Raw genomic sequence first — 20650 nt, forward strand, 5'->3', positions numbered from 1 at the left:
ATCTGATGGCCCTTTCTGTCGTGCCTCACAAGCAAAGCACCACTAACTGGCTACTACATATCATGCTGGCAAGAGCTTTCCTTGCACGTTGATAACAGATCCATGGAGTTACCAGTCTTCTTGATATACGGATGGATAAATTGGTGAGTTTCGTGGTTTGACTCCTAGAGCTAGATATATAGAAATACGACAGGTAAGAACGATACAAGCTCCGCCTCGATATCTCCATGCTACTGTTGTATGTAGTCGATCCGATTAAAAATATCCGGGAGATGGCGATCGGCGAGACGGTACAGAGAGAGGCATGTGCTTTGATTAGCAACACTTTGCAAGACAAGCTTTTGACATCTTCACGACAAGAACGGTGGTGGTATTCTAGACCTTGGATGGTATAGTGAGGATGCAGAATATTCATTACTCGCTGAAATTAGAATGTTACTATGTGAATCCCTTTTGAATGAAAACGTATGAGCTTTCTAAAGAAGTTTGTACAGTGCCAACCACGAAATCCATTCCTTTGGAGTCCTTTGGTACGAGTGAACGCCGATCACGAAATATGGCAAAAGATGCATCTCAATGTACAGAAGGCGGCGGCTGGGTTTTGATTGACTATGAGTGTTGAAAAACCCCTTCTCGCCTTATGGAATTACCTAACCAACGCGTGACAAGATGTCGATGAAAAGTTTCGATCCATTTTCGGATGGTTACAACGAGCAATATCATGCCATCGCATGCAGGTGAAAAGAGATCGCTTCTTATGTAAAGGAAAATTGGAAAAGAACATTTACAAGACAACGAGGGCAGCGCCAGAAAAGACGGCCACGATGACGTAGAGGCCGAGGGAGAAGAGGCCACTGTTGAATTGAGGAGCAATAAGGCCTGAAGCGGCACCAGGGGAGCTGGTGCTGTTGCCAGTACCGGGAGACGCGGTGACGGTTCCGGTACCCTCAGCACCGGCCTGGGAGAGCAAGCTCTTGCACTGGCTGCTGCCCTCCTTAGCAGTCTGGGTCTTGGCCTTGCCCTTGAAGTCGCATCCGTTGGCCACGTTCTTTGCGTACTGTCCGATGGCAAAGGAGAGCTGCTCCTGGTCAGAGCACATGCCGTAGGCACCGTATGGGCCGCTGGTGACGTTTCGGTTGATACCGGCACAGAACGCGCCATCCTTCTTGCTGCAGATGAAATCGAAGAGATCCTTGTAGTCATCCTCGGTGGTCTTGGAGCTGTCAACAACGCAGGAAAGGTTGTCAGTCATGCAGGAGCAGAGCTGAGCATTGGCAACCGGGGGAAGGGGATCAGATGGGGCCTTCCAGTCCTTGCCAGTGGCCGGGCACTTGGCCTTAGCGGTGTTGGTAGGGGTGTACTCGGACATCTTAACACCGGTTGGGTTGACCTTGGCGATCTCGCTCTTCAAGTTGGCAAAATCCTTGTTGGTGGTGACCTTGTTGCCGCTGACAGTGGCAAGACCTGGATAGTGTTAGAACGAATTACAAACTGACAAAATGGAGCAATGGGTACGAACCGAACTTGTTAGCCTCCTCGAAGTACATGTAGACGATACCGCCGGACCAGACACCAGTCATCTGCTTGCCGTAAAGAGCACCGACCTCAGTGAAGAGACGAGGGCGAGGAGTGTTGCAGCCGTACTCGGCGAAGAAGACGGGGACATCGTACTTCTCGAACTCCTTGGTGCGAACGTCGAAGCCAGACTCGGTGAAGGAAGAATCACCGCACCACGAGTAGATGTTGTAACCCCAGAAGTCGATGGCATCCTCAGCGTTGCCGCAGTCGAAGTAGTTAGCGAGGTTCTCACGAATCTCAGCATCGTCATTGGTAGCATAACCAACACCCAACGGGCGGTAGTTCTTGGACTTAATGTAGGCCTTGGTGTCACGAACGGCAGCCTTGACGAAAGCGCTGGCCTCAGTGTTGTTCACGGCGTTGGAGACCTCGTTACCGGCGAAGAAACCGAGCGTGTTGTCGTACTTGGCGAGCTCGTCAACAACGGCGGTGTATCGCTCGAGCAATGTGGTGGTCCACTGGGCGCTGTCACGGTTGATGGAGAGTCCAGGCTCAGAAAGATCGGCAATAACGTAGATGCCGGCGGCGGCGAGCGCGTCCATGCATTCCTTGTGGTCCTGTGTGGGATCGATGGCGTAGACACGGATGGTGTTGGTGTGGACCTCAGAGAGGAACTGGATGTCTCTTTTGCAGGACGCGGAGTCGGCGAGGGGATCGGTGTACTTGATCTTCTCGGTGCTGGTGGTGTTGCTGTTGAGCTCTTGCTGGTAAGCAACACCCTTCATGAAGAATTGGGTGCCATTGGTCTTGTAGAAGAACTTGGAGCCCTTGATGACGATGGGGTCGATGGCGGCGCTGGCAGTGCCGAATATGGCCGCGGCAGCAGCGACGAGAGTGAAACCCTTCATGGTGATCTCTAGCCAGAGAAATCAGAAGAATAGGCAAAGAATAATGGTGTGGGTTGGCGAGAGCTTGGTATTGAAGGGAGAAGTTCTCGGCGGTGGATGGTCGGTGGAATTTGAGGAGTGACCTGTTTGATGGATGAGGAGGAAGGGGGAAAGCGCGACCTGTTAGGAGGGAAACGTGTAAAGCGTTTGATGCTGTAAGGAGCGTTGAGAAGATGATATTATTAAGAGAGGAATAAAGAATGAGTGATTGAGTGAGTGTAGATGAAGTGGTTTAGAAAACAACACACGAAAAAATGGAGGACCGGAGGAGGGAAACGAGAGTGAAGCCGTGGAGGTTTTGGTGTTGCAGGTCGTGAATGAAGAAAGGGCAAGCTTTGCTTCTTTCCTTGGGGCGAAGGAGACAATCCCTTGGCCTGACTGGTCGAACTTGGGTTGAGCTCGTTTGCTGATTGGCTGGTACCTGGGTTGGCCTGGTCTCAGGGGTATGGTCAATTGATGGCATACAATATTAACTAACAACTAAGGATAGTGCGAGGGACCGCTCCTTCCCCCTTCCCCCGACCTGAAACAGTTAGCGTGACGCGGACTGGTGGCAACCACAAACACAAAAATACCCCTGGAGGATCCCTAGCAAACAGAAATCAACACCACCTTATCCAACTTAACTGTGCCTATCATCACCATCATAAGATTGATGAGAACAATATGACGGTACTCCGTGATCATCATTAGTATGGTATCCAGATGAAGGGGAATCGTTCTATATCGCTGATATAGCCATTCCATTTCGCCAGTCAATGTTCTCATGTGAAGCCATATCATATACGATCAACTAACCATTGCACTGTTCTCTCCATTCGCAGCAACAGCAATAATGGTAATAATATTTCCTACTATGATACTTTGTAATACTTGTCATACCGGAGACAATCTACATTATTCCTACCCTCAATCGTGGGTCTGGTCTCATTCGTACATACGTACAGTCAGTGAGTGGTCGTACTCCGTATGTACAACCGCTCTGGAGGTAATACGGAGTACGGAGTATCCATCCCCCCTCTCAGACTCCACCGTTACAAATGCACCCATATGCAAGGTACAGAACCCAATCTCGACGCCCTATTCGCAGGCAACCCCCAAGTTCCAACCCTCCGCTCTCCCATCGTTTTGCATGTGTCAGAAGTCTGGAGCCTGCGCGCTCCCCTACTGGCCATCAGTCCATGACTGACTGCCTCTCCGAGAAGGCTCACCGAACATCAGGAGAGGTCGAGTACATGTTATGTATGTATTGTCTGAGGCTGTCGCGCGGATGCCGGATCGTCATCTTCTGTGGTGTCAGCGGCCCCAAAATATAGCTATTCCAGAAATCCAAGTTGTTCTAGGGCAACATTAATCCAGATCTGAATATGGTGTGGTGTATGTCATAATAATAATGACTGCTCGCGAGTTGTGCAGTTGCGGATGCAGCTGGCAACTGGAGACAAGAGCCGCGCCGCCGCACCGCACCGCACCGCAGCACAGCGCAGCGGAGTGCACGTATCGATACCATCAATCGCCTCATCAACTCGCCTCGCTTCGGCTCTTGAGCGTATGCGTATCCATACGTCAAGGCTCAAGGCGTGTCTGGACTCTGGACTCTGGATTTAAGGCAAACCTCTGCTGTCAAATCAATCCACGAAATGTCAGCGAAGGGAATTAATGAGTATCCGCTCCCGCTGTCGTCTAACGGACTAGCGGTTTCGGCCATCGCCTGTTCCAGCTTGCATTACGCAGCTGCTCCAGTAGTCTTTTGTGGCGGAGTCACTCCTGGATTCTACAATTTGGCGAATGGGCACGCCGTTTCAACATAACTATTGGGACATTTGTGGCCGTGCCTCACAAGTACCTGTACACTAACCAACGCGCACTGAAGCTACTCGCTGTCTCAGCGGACAGATTCTTTCGCCTCGATCGAATCAATATCGTTTAGTAAAAGAGAATTCGGGGCAGGATGGCAATGTCCTACATAGTACATACTAGCCGCCGCCGCGGGCGTAGACTTGTGTAGACAGCGCGCGCGGCGTACCCATTTAGTCGGCCGACCTTTTTTTTATGTCTCCAGTCGTGAGCAGTGAGTCGTGCAGGATCGAGCATGATCATCGTGCAGGTTGCAGCACACCTTCTCTCTCCTGAGTCGCGACGCTACTAAACATATTATGTATCTGCATTTTCTATTTCGGGACGGTGGGCATCTTCGTTTATGTCGGTGAGATCGATAGTGACTGACATAAACGACCAAATAGAACATAGCGGGTAAAATCCGTCTGTTCGTATAGCGAATTCGAGAACGTTGGCATCGGGTTCGTTTAGAAAATTGGGCAAACCTTCCTAACGATGATTCTGTCTCTCTCTTTTTTTTTTTGTCCGGAGAAGGATCTTCGATCTGGTGGAGAGAAAAGTGCAATAATATGTGGGAACTTGGAAAAGGTCCATTATTAACTTACCTAGTTGAACGACGCCAGGGGGGGACCTGGACGTTAACTTGTAGTCTTGTAGCGAATCCGGTTCGGCTGGTGGGAAGAGTACTCGTCATCCGCGATTGATCACTGCGATTACCGTTCAGTTGCAGGGCCTTTTTTTAAATTGTTGCCATGCGCTCCTCAGGGGAAATTAAGGCTAGACACTATCTGGAGATTGTGGTCCTACCTACCTAGGTGAGCTCCCACAGCGTACGTAGCACACTGATGTGGATGTATGATCTGCGCAAGAAGGAGAAGAGGAGTAAAAAACAAAACCCACATCATCCCCAGGACCCATCCAGAGCCTCCGTTCTCAGGGGTGGACTGGTGGTGCGCGCCCGCGAAGAATGAATACAGAAGGGGAAGTGCGGCACTCAGACAGACAGACACCGACAGCCAGAGAGACCCAGGCAAAACTGCGGCCGTTGGGGCTACTAGGATTCGGAGGCAGCGGGAGAGACATACCGCGCGCGCAGAACGCCCCACGCACGCCCAACGCCACGGTGACACTGCTATCGACAACGAACAAGGTCGAACAACACGATGGGAAAAGCCCACTTCTACTTTCGAACGTTATCTTATCGAAAAAAACCGATGCCGCGCCGCTTGTAAGTTGCAAGTCCAAGTAAGCTGTACAACTAGCCGACTTGTAATATGCACGCTTGCACATGGGAAATGGCCGGCCAAGACTTGCGGGTGGGCACATCCAATCTACTGTGTATCTACCTGTTGTAGCGTACGCCGTACACTGTGTCGGACACTGGTGCATCCGGCCAGGCAAGCAAGCAAGCAAGCAAGCAAGCAAGCCAGCAAGCAAAGCTCAGAGCTGTGAAGCTCCCCCCCGGTCATGATTGGAAATCTCTCTCTCTCTCTTGACTCTCTCGACTCCCCTTCGTTTCAGTCTAGCTTGATCGGCCGGGTGTCTGTGCCGCCAATGGAAAGCACTCATAGCTTGAGCTTTGTCCCGGTGCCACTTGTGTGCACACAGTATGGCTTCGGCTCAGGGAGACGCTGCGGACCGATGACGTCCTCGATGCGTTTTTTATTTCAATGTCTTTTTTTGTTGAGTTAGTTTGCATGAATAACAAGCCCGCCGTTAATCAAATCAAAGTCGAGGGTAGAGTGGGTTGTGGGTTATTTAGCATAGAAGAAACGGTTTTAGCGATGGAAGACAGGGCGTAGAAACAGGTATGGAGTGCATATAGGTACGGGGCATATATACCGAAAAGCAGGCTTTTGTGGCTGCTGCAGATGTGGATATGGGAAAGTTGGCGAGTGGTAAGGTGTGAACTTGTTTGTTTGACTTCACCATGGGTTGTTCCCTGCTTTATGAAAGAGACGAGCAGGTAAGTAAGATAGATGTGGAAAGGAAGGGAGTTATTCAATACATGCGGTAACTATGGCATCCAGAGGAAGCTGGGGAATGTCTTGTCTGGATTGAAGCATGGACATGGATGAACGAACGCGCGCACATGCTTTTCCTCGAATGTAGTAGTGGGGAAAAACTTCCCGATGATTCGATCTGCCTCGTTCGTGATTGGATTTTCTGTTTCTTTTATTTGTTGATACGCGACTGGATGGTCCGAGGAGTCGATTGAGGATTTTCGCATACAGACGAGCGCGTGCGGGTGATTTGGATGGGAGGAGAACTCCGTAGAGAGCGTAGAGTAGTCGGGCGGCGGGTGGGGGAGAATGGCGACTCTAAGAATGTGAAACAAACAGGACAATCGTTAGGACGTGATCATCAATTACACTAACTGCTGCTATCCAATTATGTATCTAAAGTTAGGTTACAGGATAGCTCCCAACAATGGTACTCGTAGAGCTGGGCGGTGTTTAGGTCAATAATGTTTGGCTCCCGCACGTCTACCAGTGGTACGGCGTTTGGCGTGTGTGTATGGTGTATGGTAGAGAGGATGGATAGCTCGGTATCCTAACTATTATGGATAAGTTTACATACTCGTGCCAGCCATCCAATAGTTTTAAGTATTTACTTGTGTACGGTCCGCGAACCAGAACCCGTCTTACAAGTTCCCCCTGCCAGCCACGGGAAACTCGGTATGTACCTAAGTTGAGCTGAGGGGAGCGCGTTGAGTAGGTAGGCGGTAGGTGGAAGGTCGTGGTAGACACTCTTACCCCGTCTACGGCGTACCTACACGCGATCCCCATTCCCCATCATGAGGCGAATGCGTGGATGTGCGGGTGCGTGGCGAAACGTAACGCTTGTTCGACAAAGATAGAAAACGCAACTACGAAAAGGGAAATATGATAGACAATGCAATACTCCGTAGCATCAATACACACACAACAAACAATGTCCCGCCCCCTCACTTTGATCGATCTACCTACGGCGTACTACGTCGGCATGGCAGACATTGGTAGTTGGGAAATAGTTGAATGGCTAGTTGGTTGTCACCCACGTAATCGATAGATGCAGCCTTCCCGAGTGCGGGTGTGACGGGGGGAGTTAGACGAATACAAGCCTGTTTCCTCGGTGTTGATTGTGCGGTGTTTGTGTTGTTGTCTTGTGTTGTTGTACAGTAGCCCCTCCAATTATGAGAGATGGATCTACAGAGCAACGCCCAGCTGGTTAATCGAATGGATTGATTGATTGCTTGACTGATCGTTGATGCATCTCAGGATAGCTACTCGGAGTGGCGAGAGACAGCATTGGGTTAGGAGGATCAGGATCAGGATTAGGGATTAGGGATTAGGGATTAGGGATTAGGATAAGATAGGACAGGAAGCACTGAACTGAACTGGAACTGGAACTGGAACTGAATGAAGGAGTGAATGAGAACGGGGCGATCCTATGCAAAAGGTCATGGATGTGATTGGTCGGAGGTGAAGGGGGTGGTGTGTGTCAAGGATCAAGGATGAGTACAGGGGGGGAAAACTGTTGATGAAGCGGCGAACGGACGAGGCGGCGGAGGAGGCGGCGGCGGCGACAAACGACGACGGCGCGGCGGACATGGGTATGGCTAGGAGGACGACGACGACGATGATGATGATAATGGAAGGATTCGATTCAAGGATGAAAGTGTTTGGTTGGTTGATTAATGGCTTGTAACTTATTGCCCGTGGGATATATGTGGATGATGGATAAGTATAGGTAGTAATGCAGGAAGTGAGTGAGCGATTGATTGATTAAGTGAGTTGAGCATGGGAGAAAGACAAGGATTGAACAAGAGTGAGAGTGGAAGTGAACGGATCGATGGGCAATAATGGGGGGATGAGGATAAGGGGTAGATACAGTAGGTACGGAGTACACGCTGCGCAGTACAACCTGGTGTAGTTGGTTAGGTACCTTGCCTGTTGAACTAGTAGGAAAAGGTACAGGATTGGTATTCGTCCTGCCCTGCCCATTGCCCTGCCCATTGCCCTGCCATCCACCCATCCATCCCTCTCTCCCCCCTGTTGCCTGCATTCCGATCTCTCTTTTCTCCAATCTCCCTCCCACCATCCATTCCAAACCTACTCTATTCTCTCTCTCTATCCTACTACTTTTCTCCCTCCTCCTTCAAACCTGATCTCCTTCTCCCTCGCGTGTTTCCTATTCTCTTCCCTTTCTTTGCCCGTCGCTCACTCTTTTGCAAAGGCAAAAAAAAGAAAAGAAGAGACCTTCCTGTCGTTGACTTTCCATCGTCATCACCAATATCAACAGCAACTACATACATCACCATCACCGTCAGTAGTACTCCGTACTATACTGAGTGAGTGAAGCTTGTGTGTATACTCCTTAAGTGAGTGAGACTCTTCCTACCTCCTACCTCCTACCTCCTACCTCCTACCTCCCTCTCCCTACTTTGTCCGCCAAAGAGAGGAGCCGCGACCTACACAAAAGCCAGCCAACCGCCGCCGCGCGTACCTGCCTCCTCTCAATTGTCGTCGCAGCAACCACGACCTTACCTCCTCTCACCTGTCACCTCCCACCTCTCACCTCTCACACCTCTCATCCACCCTAGCTACCACCAACACGCCCTTACGCCAAAACAATCCACTCGTTACCATAATCAACTCATTAACCACCCCATCCAGCCAACCAATCGACTTTTTTTCACCCATCAAAAGTCGTGCAAGCACGGGCAGAGCAGGCTGTGCACCGAGACCGAGACCTCCCAACCGTCGGGTTGATTCACTTTGTTCTAAGGCCACCGCGTTTCATCTTCCTACCCACGGTCCGCCTACCACAAATCACCCGCAGAACGTCAACAACAACCTCTCCAACGGCACTCCCGAACCTGACATTCGCTCCCCATTCCCACCGCTCGCTTCAACCGAACCAACTACCAGCATAATTGCTCAATTTTTCCGGCGATCGCTTTATTACGATTTTAATACTCCTCCGCTGCCCTAATGCCCATTGTTTGAGGTATGTAGACGATACCAACACCAACCCCTGAGAACGCATCCCACCCCTTCCCTCCATGTCTCAGACAAACGTGCACGTCGCCCTTGCTGGCGCACCCTCGCAGACACACAACTGACATCTGCTCTTCTAGTCTCAACATTGTGCTTTAATTCCTCCCCAAGATGTCAGGACATCCACAAGGAGGCCAATACGACGATGGCTATGGCCGCCAGGGCCAGGGCCAGGACTCGTACTATCAGGACGACCAGTACGGTCAATACCATGACCAGCCAGGTCAACATGCCTACAGCGACAACCGTGGAGGCTATGGCGACCAGCACGGCGATGCATACTACGATGAATCGTGAGTTTCCCTCTCCCACGACGGGTGCGCGGCTCCGCTAATAAACTCCGCAGTGCCTATTACGATGACCGCGGCGGACAGCAGGGCCACTACCAGGATGGCTACTATGACGATCGTGGTCAACAGGGTTATCAGGATGAATATTACAACGATCAGTACTATGATCAGGGAGGTGCTCAAGGCGGCTACGGGTACGTTTCACCCCACAATACCCAGATTGCCTCGCAAGCTAACCCACTCGACAACAGCCAGAAGCCTCGACGTCCCCATGATTCCGAAGACGACTCAGAGACCTTCAGCGACTTCACCATGCGATCCGACATGGCGCGGGCCACCGATATGGACTACTACGGACGCAACGACGAGCGCTATAACAGCTATGGCGAGGGCATGAACCGTGGGTATCGCCCTCCGTCCTCCCAGGTCTCCTACGGCGGCAACCGTTCGTCAGGTGCTTCAACCCCCATCTACGGCATGGACTACACCAACGCACTTCCCGCTGGACAGCGTTCGAGGGAGCCGTACCCCGCCTGGACTTCGGAGGCACAGATTCCTTGCACCAAGGAGGAGATTGAGGACATTTTCATCGACTTGACCTCCAAATTCGGTTTCCAGAGGGACAGCATGAGGAACATGTACGACCATTTTATGACTCTTCTCGACTCGCGAGCTTCTCGCATGTCTCCTAACCAAGCTCTTCTCTCTCTCCACGCCGACTACATCGGTGGAGAAAACGCCAACTACCGCCGTTGGTACTTTGCCGCTCATCTCGATCTCGACGATGCTGTTGGATTTGCCAACATGAAACTTGGCAAGGCCAACCGGAGAACACGCAAAGCCCGCAAGGCCGCAAAGAAGAAGGCTGGTGAGAATCCCGAGAACGAGGCCCAGACTCTCGAGGCATATGAGGGCGATAACAGTCTCGAGGCTGCCGAGTACCGCTGGAAGACCCGTATGAACCGCATGTCCCAGCAAGATCGTGTCCGCCAGATTGCGCTGTACTTACTCTGCTGGGGCGAGGCCAACCAGGTCCGCTTCATGCCCGAGTGTCTCTGCTTCATCTTCAAGTGCGCAGATGATTATCTCAATTCTCCCGCTGGCCAGGCCCAGACCGAGCCTATCGAGGAGTTCACCTACCTGAACAACGTAGTCACCCCCATCTATCAGTTCTGCCGTGACCAAGGTTACGAGATCCAGGATGGAAAGTACGTTCGACGTGAGCGTGATCACGCTTCGATCATCGGCTACGACGATATCAACCAGCTCTTCTGGTACCCCGAGGGCATTGAGCGAATCGTTATGGAAGACAAATCCCGTATCGTCGATCTGCCTCCCGCAGAGCGTTACAACAAGCTCAAGGACGTCGTGTGGAAGAAGGTATTTTTCAAGACATATTACGAGCGCCGTTCCTGGTTCCATATGTTGGTCAATTTCAACCGTATCTGGGTCATCCACGTCACATCCTTCTGGTTTTACACATCTTATAACTCTCAGCCGATTTACACCAAGAATTACGAACAACAATTCGACAACAAGCCCCCCAAGGCTGCTATCCTCTCTGCTGTCGCTCTCGGTGGCTCTATCGCGTCCCTCCTCATGGTTTTGGCAACGATCACAGAATGGCTTTACGTGCCTCGCAAGTGGGCTGGAGCTCAGCATTTGACCAAGCGCCTGCTCTTCCTCATCCTTGTTTTCGCCATCAATCTCGCTCCCAGTGTTTATATCTTCTTCATTGCCACCGACCAAAAGAGCAAGATTTCAGAAATCCTCGGTGTTGTCCAGTTCATCATTGCATTGGCGACCTTCGTATTCTTCTCCGTCATGCCATTGGGTGGTCTTTTCGGTAGCTACTTGACCCGTAACTCTCGTCAATACGTTGCTAGCCAGACCTTTACTGCCAGCTACCCACGCCTCAAGGGCAACGACATGTGGATGTCCTACGGTCTTTGGGTCATGGTCTTTGCCGCAAAGTTGGCTGAGTCTTACTTCTTCTTGGCCCTCTCGCTCAAAGACCCTACGCGTATCCTTTCGCATATGAAGAAGCCCGACTGTGTCGGTGACGAGATCCTCAAGACCTACCTCTGCCAGTACCAGCCCAAGATCTTGCTCGGACTCATGTTCTTCACCGACTTGATCCTCTTCTTCCTCGACACCTATCTATGGTACATTATCTTGAACATGTTGTTCTCCGTCTCCCGGTCATTCTACCTTGGTGTCTCCATCTGGACGCCTTGGAGGAACATCTTCTCTCGCCTGCCCAAGCGTATCTACTCTAAGATCTTGGCCACCACCGATATGGAGATCAAGTACAAGCCCAAGGTCCTCATTTCCCAGATCTGGAATGCAATTGTCATCTCCATGTACCGAGAGCATCTCCTTGCCATTGATCATGTCCAGAAGCTCTTGTACCACCAGGTTCCTTCAGAGCAAGAGGGCAAGCGCACGCTCCGAGCTCCCACCTTCTTCGTTTCCCAGGAAGATCACTCATTCAAGACCGAGTTTTTCCCTGCTCAGAGCGAGGCTGAACGTCGTATCTCCTTCTTCGCCCAGTCTTTGTCCACACCAATTCCCGAGCCTCTTCCCGTCGACAACATGCCCACCTTCACCGTTATGATCCCCCACTACAGCGAGAAGATTCTCTTGTCGCTTCGTGAGATTATTCGTGAGGACGAGCCTTATTCGCGAGTCACTCTTCTCGAGTACCTCAAGCAGCTCCACCCCCATGAGTGGGATTGCTTCGTCAAGGACACCAAGATTCTTGCGGATGAGACCTCCCAATTCAACGGCGACCCCGAAAAGTCTGAGAAGGACACTGCTAAGAGCAAGATCGATGATCTTCCGTTCTACTGCATTGGTTTCAAGTCTGCTGCTCCCGAGTACACCCTCCGTACGCGTATTTGGGCGTCGCTCCGATCCCAAACCCTGTACCGTACCATCTCTGGTTTCATGAACTACAGCCGTGCCATCAAGCTTTTGTACCGTGTCGAGAACCCCGAGGTGGTTCAGATGTTTGGTGGAAACTCTGACAAGCTCGAACGTGAGTTGGAGCGTATGGCTAGGCGCAAATACAAGATCTGTGTTTCCATGCAGCGCTACGCCAAGTTCTCCAAGGAAGAGCGTGAGAACACTGAGTTCTTGCTTCGTGCATACCCCGATCTCCAGATTGCCTACTTGGACGAGGAGCCACCAATCAACGAAGGCGATGAGCCTCGCATCTACTCTGCTCTGATTGACGGTCACTCCGAGATCATGGAAAATGGGATGCGTCGCCCCAAGTTCCGCATCCAGCTTTCCGGCAACCCTATCCTTGGAGACGGAAAGTCCGACAACCAGAACCACTGCATCATCTTCTACCGTGGCGAGTACATCCAGCTCATCGACGCTAATCAGGACAACTACCTCGAGGAGTGTCTCAAGATCCGAAGCGTTTTGGCTGAGTTCGAAGAGCTGACTACCGACAATGTTTCTCCCTACACTCCTGGTATTCCCAACCCCAACTTCAACCCTGTTGCCATTCTTGGTGCTCGTGAATACATTTTCTCCGAGAACATTGGTATCCTTGGTGACGTTGCTGCCGGAAAGGAACAGACGTTCGGTACTATGTTTGCTCGTACACTTGCTCAGATTGGTGGTAAGCTCCATTATGGTCATCCTGATTTCTTGAACGGTATTTTCATGACCACTCGTGGTGGTGTCTCGAAAGCCCAGAAGGGTCTCCATCTCAACGAGGATATTTACGCCGGTATGAACGCCCTCATTCGTGGTGGTAGAATAAAGCACTGCGAGTACTACCAGTGCGGTAAGGGTCGTGATCTTGGTTTTGGTTCCATTCTCAACTTCACAACCAAGATTGGTACCGGTATGGGTGAGCAGATGCTGTCCCGTGAATACTACTACCTCGGCACCCAGCTCCCATTGGATCGATTCCTCTCTTTCTACTACGCCCATCCTGGTTTCCACATCAACAACTTGTTCATCATGTTGTCGGTGCAGTGCTTCATGTTCGTCCTCCTCAACTTGGGTGCTCTCAACCACGAGACGATTCTCTGCCGATACAACAAGGATACCCCCATCACCGATCCTCTCTGGCCCAATGGTTGCGCGAACTTGGTCCCTGTCTTTGACTGGGTTGCCCGTTGCATCATGTCCATTTTCATCGTGTTCTTCATCTCCTTCGTTCCCCTCGTTGTCCAGGAACTCACGGAGCGTGGCTTCTGGCGCGCTGCAACCCGTCTCGCTAAGCATTTCTCTTCTGGCTCGCCCTTCTTCGAAGTGTTCGTCTGCCAGATCTATGCCAATGCCCTTCACACCGATTTGGCATTTGGTGGTGCTCGTTACATCGGTACTGGACGTGGTTTCGCGACTGCCCGTATTCCTTTCGGTATCTTGTACTCTCGATTTGCCGGTCCCTCCATCTACATCGGTGCTCGATCTCTCATGATGCTTCTCTTCGGTACCATGACTGTCTGGGGTCCTTGGCTCATCTACTTCTGGGCGTCCCTGCTGTCTCTCTGCGTCTGCCCCTTCCTGTTCAACCCTCACCAGTTCTCCTGGGACGACTTCTTCATTGACTACAGGGAGTACCTCCGCTGGCTCTCTCGCGGCAACACTCGCTCTCACAGCGCGTCATGGATCGGTTACTGCCGCCTTTCGCGTACTCGTATCACTGGTTACAAGCGCAAGGTTCTTGGTGACCCCTCATCTAAGCTCTCTGGAGATGTTCCGCGTGCCCAGTTCGGCAACATCTTCTTCAGTGAGATCCTCGGCCCTCTCGTTTTGGTCGCCATTACCCTCATTCCTTACTTGTTCATCAATGCCCAGACAGGTGTAGCCGGTGACACTCGTAATGACCAGGCAGACGTCAAGGCTACCAACTCGCTCATTCGTGTTGCCCTTGTTGCCTTTGGACCCATCGCCGTCAATGCTGGTGTACTCGCAGGCCTTTTCGCAATGGCCTGCTGCGCTGGTCCATTGCTCAGCATGTGCTGCAAGAAGTTCGGTGCCGTCTTGGCTGCTATTGCTCACGCTATCGCTGTCATCATGCTTCTTGCCTTCTTCGTCGTCATGATGTTCCTCGAGGGCTTCAGCTTCGTCAAGGCCTTGTCAGGCATGATTGCTGTGGTTGCGATCCAGCGATTCTTCTTCAAGCTCCTTATCTCCTTGGCCCTTACCCGTGAATTCAAGGCTGATACTTCGAACATCGCTTGGTGGACTGGTAAATGGTACACCATGGGCTGGCACACAATCTCTCAACCCGGTCGTGAATTCCTTTGCAAGATCACCGAGCTTGGAATGTTCGCCGCTGATTTCATCTTGGGTCACTTCATCCTCTTTGTCATGCTTCCCGTCCTATTGATCCCCTACGTCGACAAATTCCATTCCGTCATGCTTTTCTGGCTTCGTCCAAGGTACGTTTTGTCAATTATCATCAGTTCAACTTGACTGTACTAACCCATCACAGTCGTCAAATCCGACCTCCGATCTACTCGCTCAAGCAAACCAAACTGCGAAAGCGACGCGTCATTCGCTATGCCATCCTCTACTTCGTTATCTTGGTCGTTTTCGTGGCCCTCATCGCCGGCCCCATTGTCGGTGGCAAGTACATCAAACTCAACTTCAACATCCCCATGGAGTTGCTCCAGCCTACCGGTCTCAAGAACAACGACACCAAGACCCAGGTCACTGGCTCATGTATTCTCGGTGCCTGCCCTGGTCCTGGCGGCGACTCCGAACCCACTAGCCTTGACCGTCGCTGGATGGCGTTTTAAGCGACTGAGTTTGGATACAAATAGATTGTGAACACACATGCCTCAGAAGGCATTTTTTATTGCATTGTACAACATGGCGCAAGCATGAAAATGGCAGACCGATATGGTCCCATAATGATTGTAATATTCAAGTCATGGACTTGGGCATTCGTTTTCCTAGGGGTGTTAAAGGTGGTAACTAGAAGTGCCTTCGTTTCCAACACCTTCCCTTTCTTTTTTCCTCTAGGTTGTCTTCTACCGCCAAAGCGCGGCTTGCACATATACTATGACGGGACTGGTTGACAGGTTTTTTGGGCGGCGAAATATGTTAGATAGTGAATGCATCGCGGAATAAATATGAAATTTCCTGATCAATTGAGTTGTCACTTGCTACGTGATGTGAACAGGAAAACTGTCAATCATAGACAAAGGTCTTTTTCAAAGGGGTTGTGCCTGTCAGATTAACGTTGCACCTATTATGGCACGCAGAGTTTACGCCGTAATCAGTGGGAAAGGGGCAACACGTGAGAATGCTGAAATTGGCTTGGCAAAGTCGCCAGGCAGTTGCGTAGGAAAGAAACCCCCGAGACCTCCGCGCCTCCGCGGTGTCCACCCTACTTAAGTCTCAGAAAGTGAATAATTCCGCACTACGCAACGCCTCTCCTTTGAACACTTCCAAGATGGACCTACAAGAAGCGCAAAGTACGGTCGTACGATTCTTTCAGGATGCGAACGCGCAATTCCACAAGATGCCGGGCTCGGCCATCATTCTCCGCTACATTAAGAGCAGCTACCAAAACGACCCTGTTCGCAGTGCCATAGAGCTTTTCCTGTTCTTGTTCGCCGTGAGGTACCTGCTCGCACCTACCTATAGTACAGACAAAAAGACACAGGTCCGATTGACCGAGGAGGAGATTGATGAGCTTGTTGAGGACTGGACTCCTGAGCCACTTGTCGCGCCCCCAACGCCATGGGAACAGATGGAGAATGAGAAGAGGCCGGTTCTTGTTGGGTAAATGCGGCACAAAAGCTCAAGGGAGCAGCGATATACTAACGATTCAATGTTAGACCTACCGGACCGAAATCAAAGCTCTCCAATGGCCGCACCGTAACGAATCTCGCATCCTATAACCTCTACAACTTCATCGCGAACGAAACTCTCAAGGAGAAGGCAATCCAGACACTCCGAGCATATGGTGTGGGGCCCTGCGGACCTCCTGGTTTCTACGGAACGCAAGATGTACATATGAAGACGGAGGCGGATGTCGCGGCTCATCTCGGCACTGCTGCGTGTATCATTTACGCCCAATCGTTCTCGACAATTAGTAGTGTTATTCCTTCCTTCTCTAAGCGTGGAGATATTATCGTTGCGGACAAGGCCGTCAATTTTGCGGTGAGGAAGGGCATCCAGATTTCCAGAAGCACAGTCCGATGGTACGAGCACAATGACATGGAGGACTTGGAGAGGGTGCTCCAAAAGGTCACAAAAGAGATGGCTAAGAAACCGCTGACGAGGAGATTCATCATCACTGAGGGACTTTTCGAGAATGTGGGAGATGTTGCAGATTTGCCCAAGCTTGTAAGTTTTTGTCTGGGGTTGTCCCTACACACCGGTAGATACATTTGAGCTGACTGGACTAGGTTGCACTCAAGCTTCGATACAAGTTCCGCCTCATCCTCGACGAGACATGGTCGTATGGCGTTTTGGGAAGGACGGGTCGCGGCTTGACTGAGGCCCAAAACGTGGATGCCACCGAAGTCGACATGATCATTGGATCTCTCTCTGGTGCTCTTTGTGCAGCAGGAGGATTCTGTGCCGGTACTGAGGAAGTCGTGGAGCATCAGCGTATCTCTTCTGCCGCCTACACTTATTCTGCTGCCCTTCCTGCCCTTCTCGCCACCACCGCAAGCGAAACTATCAATATGCTCCAGGAACAGCCGGAGATCTTGACCACGTCGCGGGAGAATGTCAAAGCCATGCGGGCTCAATTGGATCCTCGCAGCGATTGGGTGCTCTGCACTAGCGCCGTGGAGAACCCGGTGATGATACTAGTTCTCAAGCCGGAAGTCGTGGCTTCGAAGAACCTTTCCATCCAAGACCAAAACCAGCTCTTCCAAGACGTTGTCGATGAGGTAAGTTTTGGACGTGATTGGTTGCTTTAGATCATCACTAATCCTGCCACAGTGCATCGCCAACAACGTTCTCATCACAAGATTGAAGGTGCCCCCTCCAAGCCTCAGCCCACAGGGCAGGGAGCAGGAATGGCAGCCCACTCCTGCACTCAAGGTCTGCGTGACGACTGGCTTGACGAAGAAGGAGACCGAGAAGGCCGGCATAGTCATTAGGCACGCCATCACCAAGATTATTACCAAGCGGAAGTGATGGAACAAACAATGCTGCCTTTTGGTTTCCATTATTTACTCATCATCACCTTCTCTGTATTCTTATTTCTACACACTAGATTATTGCATGGTCGGCGTCCGGGTACCGAGCTGGTGTTGAGTTTGTACACGGCACCCCGTCCAGAGGTACATGCTCTCTACGCATGATGTAATGCTCAAAACAAATTAATGTTAATAGTGAGGGGAGGAAAGGGGGGTGAAAGTGCACGATGCAGAATACTGCTAAGCTTTTTCAGCTGAAGCAATTGGGCTGGTTTGAGCCATGGGGCGCAGCCCAGTCCTCTAGAGACCAGCCCTGTGGCTTTTTCCTGTGGTGAAGAAAATAGATTTTTGGCGTTGCGACCATTTTAGAGCTCCATATGCACATTGCACGATTCGTATCCATCCACCATTAATTGTTTGGCGTTCATAAAAGCTGGGCGCGGTCCTGCTGTGCAGGAGCTGAAAACCCCATGATATATCTACACATTCTTCCACGGCAGAGGAATTGTTGACTGATAAACAACAACATGTCTTCCAACGGCTTCCAGTACGTTGTCAAACCGCTACAATACAACAGCGAATGCATCAACTTCCCAGAGTGGATCTCGATCCTGACTCTCTGTCTGGCGCCGCTGCTCGTCCACATTGTATCTGGAGCCCCCCCGTTCTCCTTTCTCGCTCATACAAGACCGGGCATGTTTGATATGCTCACTCACTACAACCCAACGTCCATCATCTGGCGGTACGCAGCGATAACCGACCGACGGCTCCGGGCGAAGCAGTGGACGCATACCGACCTCGCCGCCGCCAATGCCATCTTCTGGACGAACAAGGGCTGGGATGGCAGCGAGGAGATGGCGAGAATTTCCGCCCCGCACTGTATACGGTATCCGGAGCATACATACGTCCGCATCTTCTCGATCGCGACCTTCAAGACCCTCATCACGACGCTGCAGGGCGTGGCGGCCGTGTACACGCTCGTGGGATCGTTGACCGGGTTGGCGGACGTGGATTTCATCCAGCAGCTGGGAGTGGACATGATCTTCTACCCGCTGGCGGTCATTGGACTCTTGCGTCTCTGTGCCGGAGTATGGCTCACCGAGGAGTTCGAGTATGCCTTGAAGGATGACCACGACGCGACGAACGTGATGAATCTGAATGTGGTGAACGACCCGACCGACAAGAGCGCCCACGGGGTAACAGCTCACCAATCGACCACCTTCGAAGCCTTCGACCCCTTCATCGCGAGACCAACCCAGGGGTCCCAATACCGTAGGCCGGGACGATCCATCCCCAGCATACTGTTCCGCACCGTGTTCTTCCTCATCATGGTGGCCTGCCTGGGCCTATGCAGCATGTTCGTTGCGCCCTTCGGGATCGCCAACGGCAAGGCCGAATTCACCTTGACGTCCTTCTCCGTCGGCGTCTTCTACCTCTTCCTGCTGCTCTCCTCGGTCATCATCTACGCAGTGTCCTTATATCGTGGACAGATGACCACCACGCTGCTCCCTTGCATCTCGAAGGCCTGGTACAAGATCTACACGCTGGTCGTCTTCGCCGCCATGACGGCGCTCATCGTCCTGGCGTCCGTCGAGACGAACCGGCTGCCCAACGGCCTCTACGCCAGCTTCCGGCTCAACGTGCAGCTCACATGCGAGCAGTCCAAGTTCTGGTACATCTTCGAGCCCGGGATGGTGCAGCTCGCGATGCCAGTCGCGGACGACGCGAAGAGGAAGTGGGTGCAGGAGGAGTTCAAGGGCCTGACCGTGGGGGAGACGACAGGGGCGATGGGCGGTATCAATGATACGTTGGTGGTGGACGGGGGAAGGTACTATTTGAACGACTTCGCGGGATATTGCGTTGGTAATAATAAGGAGTCGAAGAGGAGGAATGTGACGGCATAGTTGTGGGAGAGCGATTGATTGACCAGGATCGTGCGCTCTCTCTCCTTTGTCCTCTCTTCGCCATTACTATCTCTTTTCAAAACTGTTCATTGGCATTACATGTTGGGCGTTTCTTCGCATTAACAGTTTTTTTCTTCAAAGGGAAGAAGATGCACCAGCTGTGCTTGCCGGTGCCTCCGTTGTCTGCATACTGGAGTGGGAGTTGGGAAGACGAGGCGGAAGTCCAGTCTCACGATGTCAAATTGACGGGCCAATGACGAGAGAGCGGTGTTTTAAGATGTAAGACTGATGGGATTGCGAAACAGATAGGCTTACTTTGTTTCCTGCAATTGTCCTGACTGGCTTACTCAAGAAGAGAAAAGTAGTAATAATAGTAGTCACAACAAAAACAATAGTTCATCAATGGTGGTGCCGCTGCTATGTTGGTAGTGTAGGATTCCCAGCCCCGCCCAGCCATTGGATATTGCGGCCAACAACCCCAACCCACCAAGAAGACCAAGACAAGAAGACGAGCCCCGGATAACAACACCGACGCCCACTGCCACCATCTTACCAACTCACCACCACCACTCCCCTCAATCGCTGCAATCGCAATCCTCATTCTTTCGCCGGGTTATTTCCTTTCCTCTTCGACATTAATTCCCCGCCAGATCTCTGTGCTTTGCGACACCTGCGACTAAGCCTTACGCCCCGTACACACGCTCCTCGTCGCGAACGTCATTCCCTAAACAACCGGCTTTGCGGACAATTGCGGAGAGCGCATACTTCCCTACACCCACATTACGCTGTCGGACGAAGCATACACTCCGATTGAGCGATCAGAAGATATAGCGGAACATTGCAAATCGCATATCACGACAAACAAGTTGTCGAGTCCCCCCGCATTTCTTGTGGAGGAATACCCTTTCGCGGCTACACGGCAACGCAACAACAACAACGGGAACGACCAAGTACCGCAGCAACAAAGACCAACTC

General features: G+C 51.5%; 5 protein-coding genes across 5 annotated transcripts; 4 read left to right on the plus strand and 1 right to left on the minus strand.

Moving 5' to 3' along the window:
- Positions 1–599: 599 nt before the first annotated feature.
- On the minus strand, positions 600–2561 carry BU24DRAFT_287066 (carbohydrate-binding module family 43 protein). Its single transcript, XM_033522778.1, has 2 exons — positions 1520–2561; positions 600–1464 (listed from the first exon to the last, which is right to left on the minus strand). Exons 1-2 carry the CDS (start codon positions 2424–2426, stop codon positions 785–787), a joined length of 1587 nt encoding a protein of 528 aa, XP_033380026.1. The 5' UTR covers positions 2427–2561; the 3' UTR covers positions 600–784.
- A 2375-nt stretch (positions 2562–4936) lies between these two features.
- On the plus strand, positions 4937–5981 carry BU24DRAFT_287134 (uncharacterized protein). The gene has a single exon (XM_033522779.1). It carries the CDS (start codon positions 5160–5162, stop codon positions 5754–5756), a length of 597 nt encoding a protein of 198 aa, XP_033380027.1. The 5' UTR covers positions 4937–5159; the 3' UTR covers positions 5757–5981.
- Positions 5982–9038: 3057 nt separating this feature from the next.
- Positions 9039–15524, plus strand: BU24DRAFT_287159 (glycosyltransferase family 48 protein). Its single transcript, XM_033522780.1, has 5 exons — positions 9039–9296; positions 9427–9639; positions 9693–9830; positions 9888–15047; positions 15101–15524. Exons 2-5 carry the CDS (start codon positions 9458–9460, stop codon positions 15405–15407), a joined length of 5787 nt encoding a protein of 1928 aa, XP_033380028.1. The 5' UTR covers positions 9039–9296; positions 9427–9457; the 3' UTR covers positions 15408–15524.
- Positions 15525–16056: 532 nt separating this feature from the next.
- BU24DRAFT_426777 (serine palmitoyltransferase 1) lies at positions 16057–18194 on the plus strand. The gene is made up of 4 exons (XM_033529050.1): positions 16057–16398; positions 16455–16965; positions 17028–17519; positions 17572–18194. Exons 1-4 carry the CDS (start codon positions 16067–16069, stop codon positions 17767–17769), a joined length of 1533 nt encoding a protein of 510 aa, XP_033380029.1. The 5' UTR covers positions 16057–16066; the 3' UTR covers positions 17770–18194.
- BU24DRAFT_287178 (uncharacterized protein) lies at positions 18035–19847 on the plus strand. The gene has a single exon (XM_033522781.1). It carries the CDS (start codon positions 18299–18301, stop codon positions 19673–19675), a length of 1377 nt encoding a protein of 458 aa, XP_033380030.1. The 5' UTR covers positions 18035–18298; the 3' UTR covers positions 19676–19847.
- Positions 19848–20650: the final 803 nt, after the last annotated feature.

This window comes from Aaosphaeria arxii, assembly GCF_010015735.1.
Source record: "Aaosphaeria arxii CBS 175.79 unplaced genomic scaffold BU24scaffold_9, whole genome shotgun sequence".
Taxonomy (NCBI): Eukaryota; Fungi; Ascomycota; class Dothideomycetes; order Pleosporales; genus Aaosphaeria; species Aaosphaeria arxii.

Bases quoted from the DNA above. Each gene is read 5' to 3' on its own strand.
- BU24DRAFT_287066 (XM_033522778.1), bottom strand. From the start codon at position 2,426: ATGAAGGGTTTCACTCTCGTCGCTGCTGCCGCGGCCATATTCGGCACT. The intron at 1,465-1,519 runs GTTCGTACCCAT...AACACTATCCAG, and splicing joins CGAGGAGGCTAACAAGTTCG to GTCTTGCCACTGTCAGCGGC.
- BU24DRAFT_287134 (XM_033522779.1), top strand. From the start codon at position 5,160: ATGATCTGCGCAAGAAGGAGAAGAGGAGTAAAAAACAAAACCCACATC.
- BU24DRAFT_287159 (XM_033522780.1), top strand. From the start codon at position 9,458: ATGTCAGGACATCCACAAGGAGGCCAATACGACGATGGCTATGGCCGC. The intron at 9,640-9,692 runs GTGAGTTTCCCT...TAAACTCCGCAG, and splicing joins GATGCATACTACGATGAATC to TGCCTATTACGATGACCGCG. The intron at 15,048-15,100 runs GTACGTTTTGTC...AACCCATCACAG, and splicing joins CTTTTCTGGCTTCGTCCAAG to TCGTCAAATCCGACCTCCGA.
- BU24DRAFT_426777 (XM_033529050.1), top strand. From the start codon at position 16,067: ATGGACCTACAAGAAGCGCAAAGTACGGTCGTACGATTCTTTCAGGAT. The intron at 16,399-16,454 runs GTAAATGCGGCA...ATTCAATGTTAG, and splicing joins AAGAGGCCGGTTCTTGTTGG to ACCTACCGGACCGAAATCAA. The intron at 17,520-17,571 runs GTAAGTTTTGGA...ATCCTGCCACAG, and splicing joins TCCAAGACGTTGTCGATGAG to TGCATCGCCAACAACGTTCT.
- BU24DRAFT_287178 (XM_033522781.1), top strand. From the start codon at position 18,299: ATGTCTTCCAACGGCTTCCAGTACGTTGTCAAACCGCTACAATACAAC.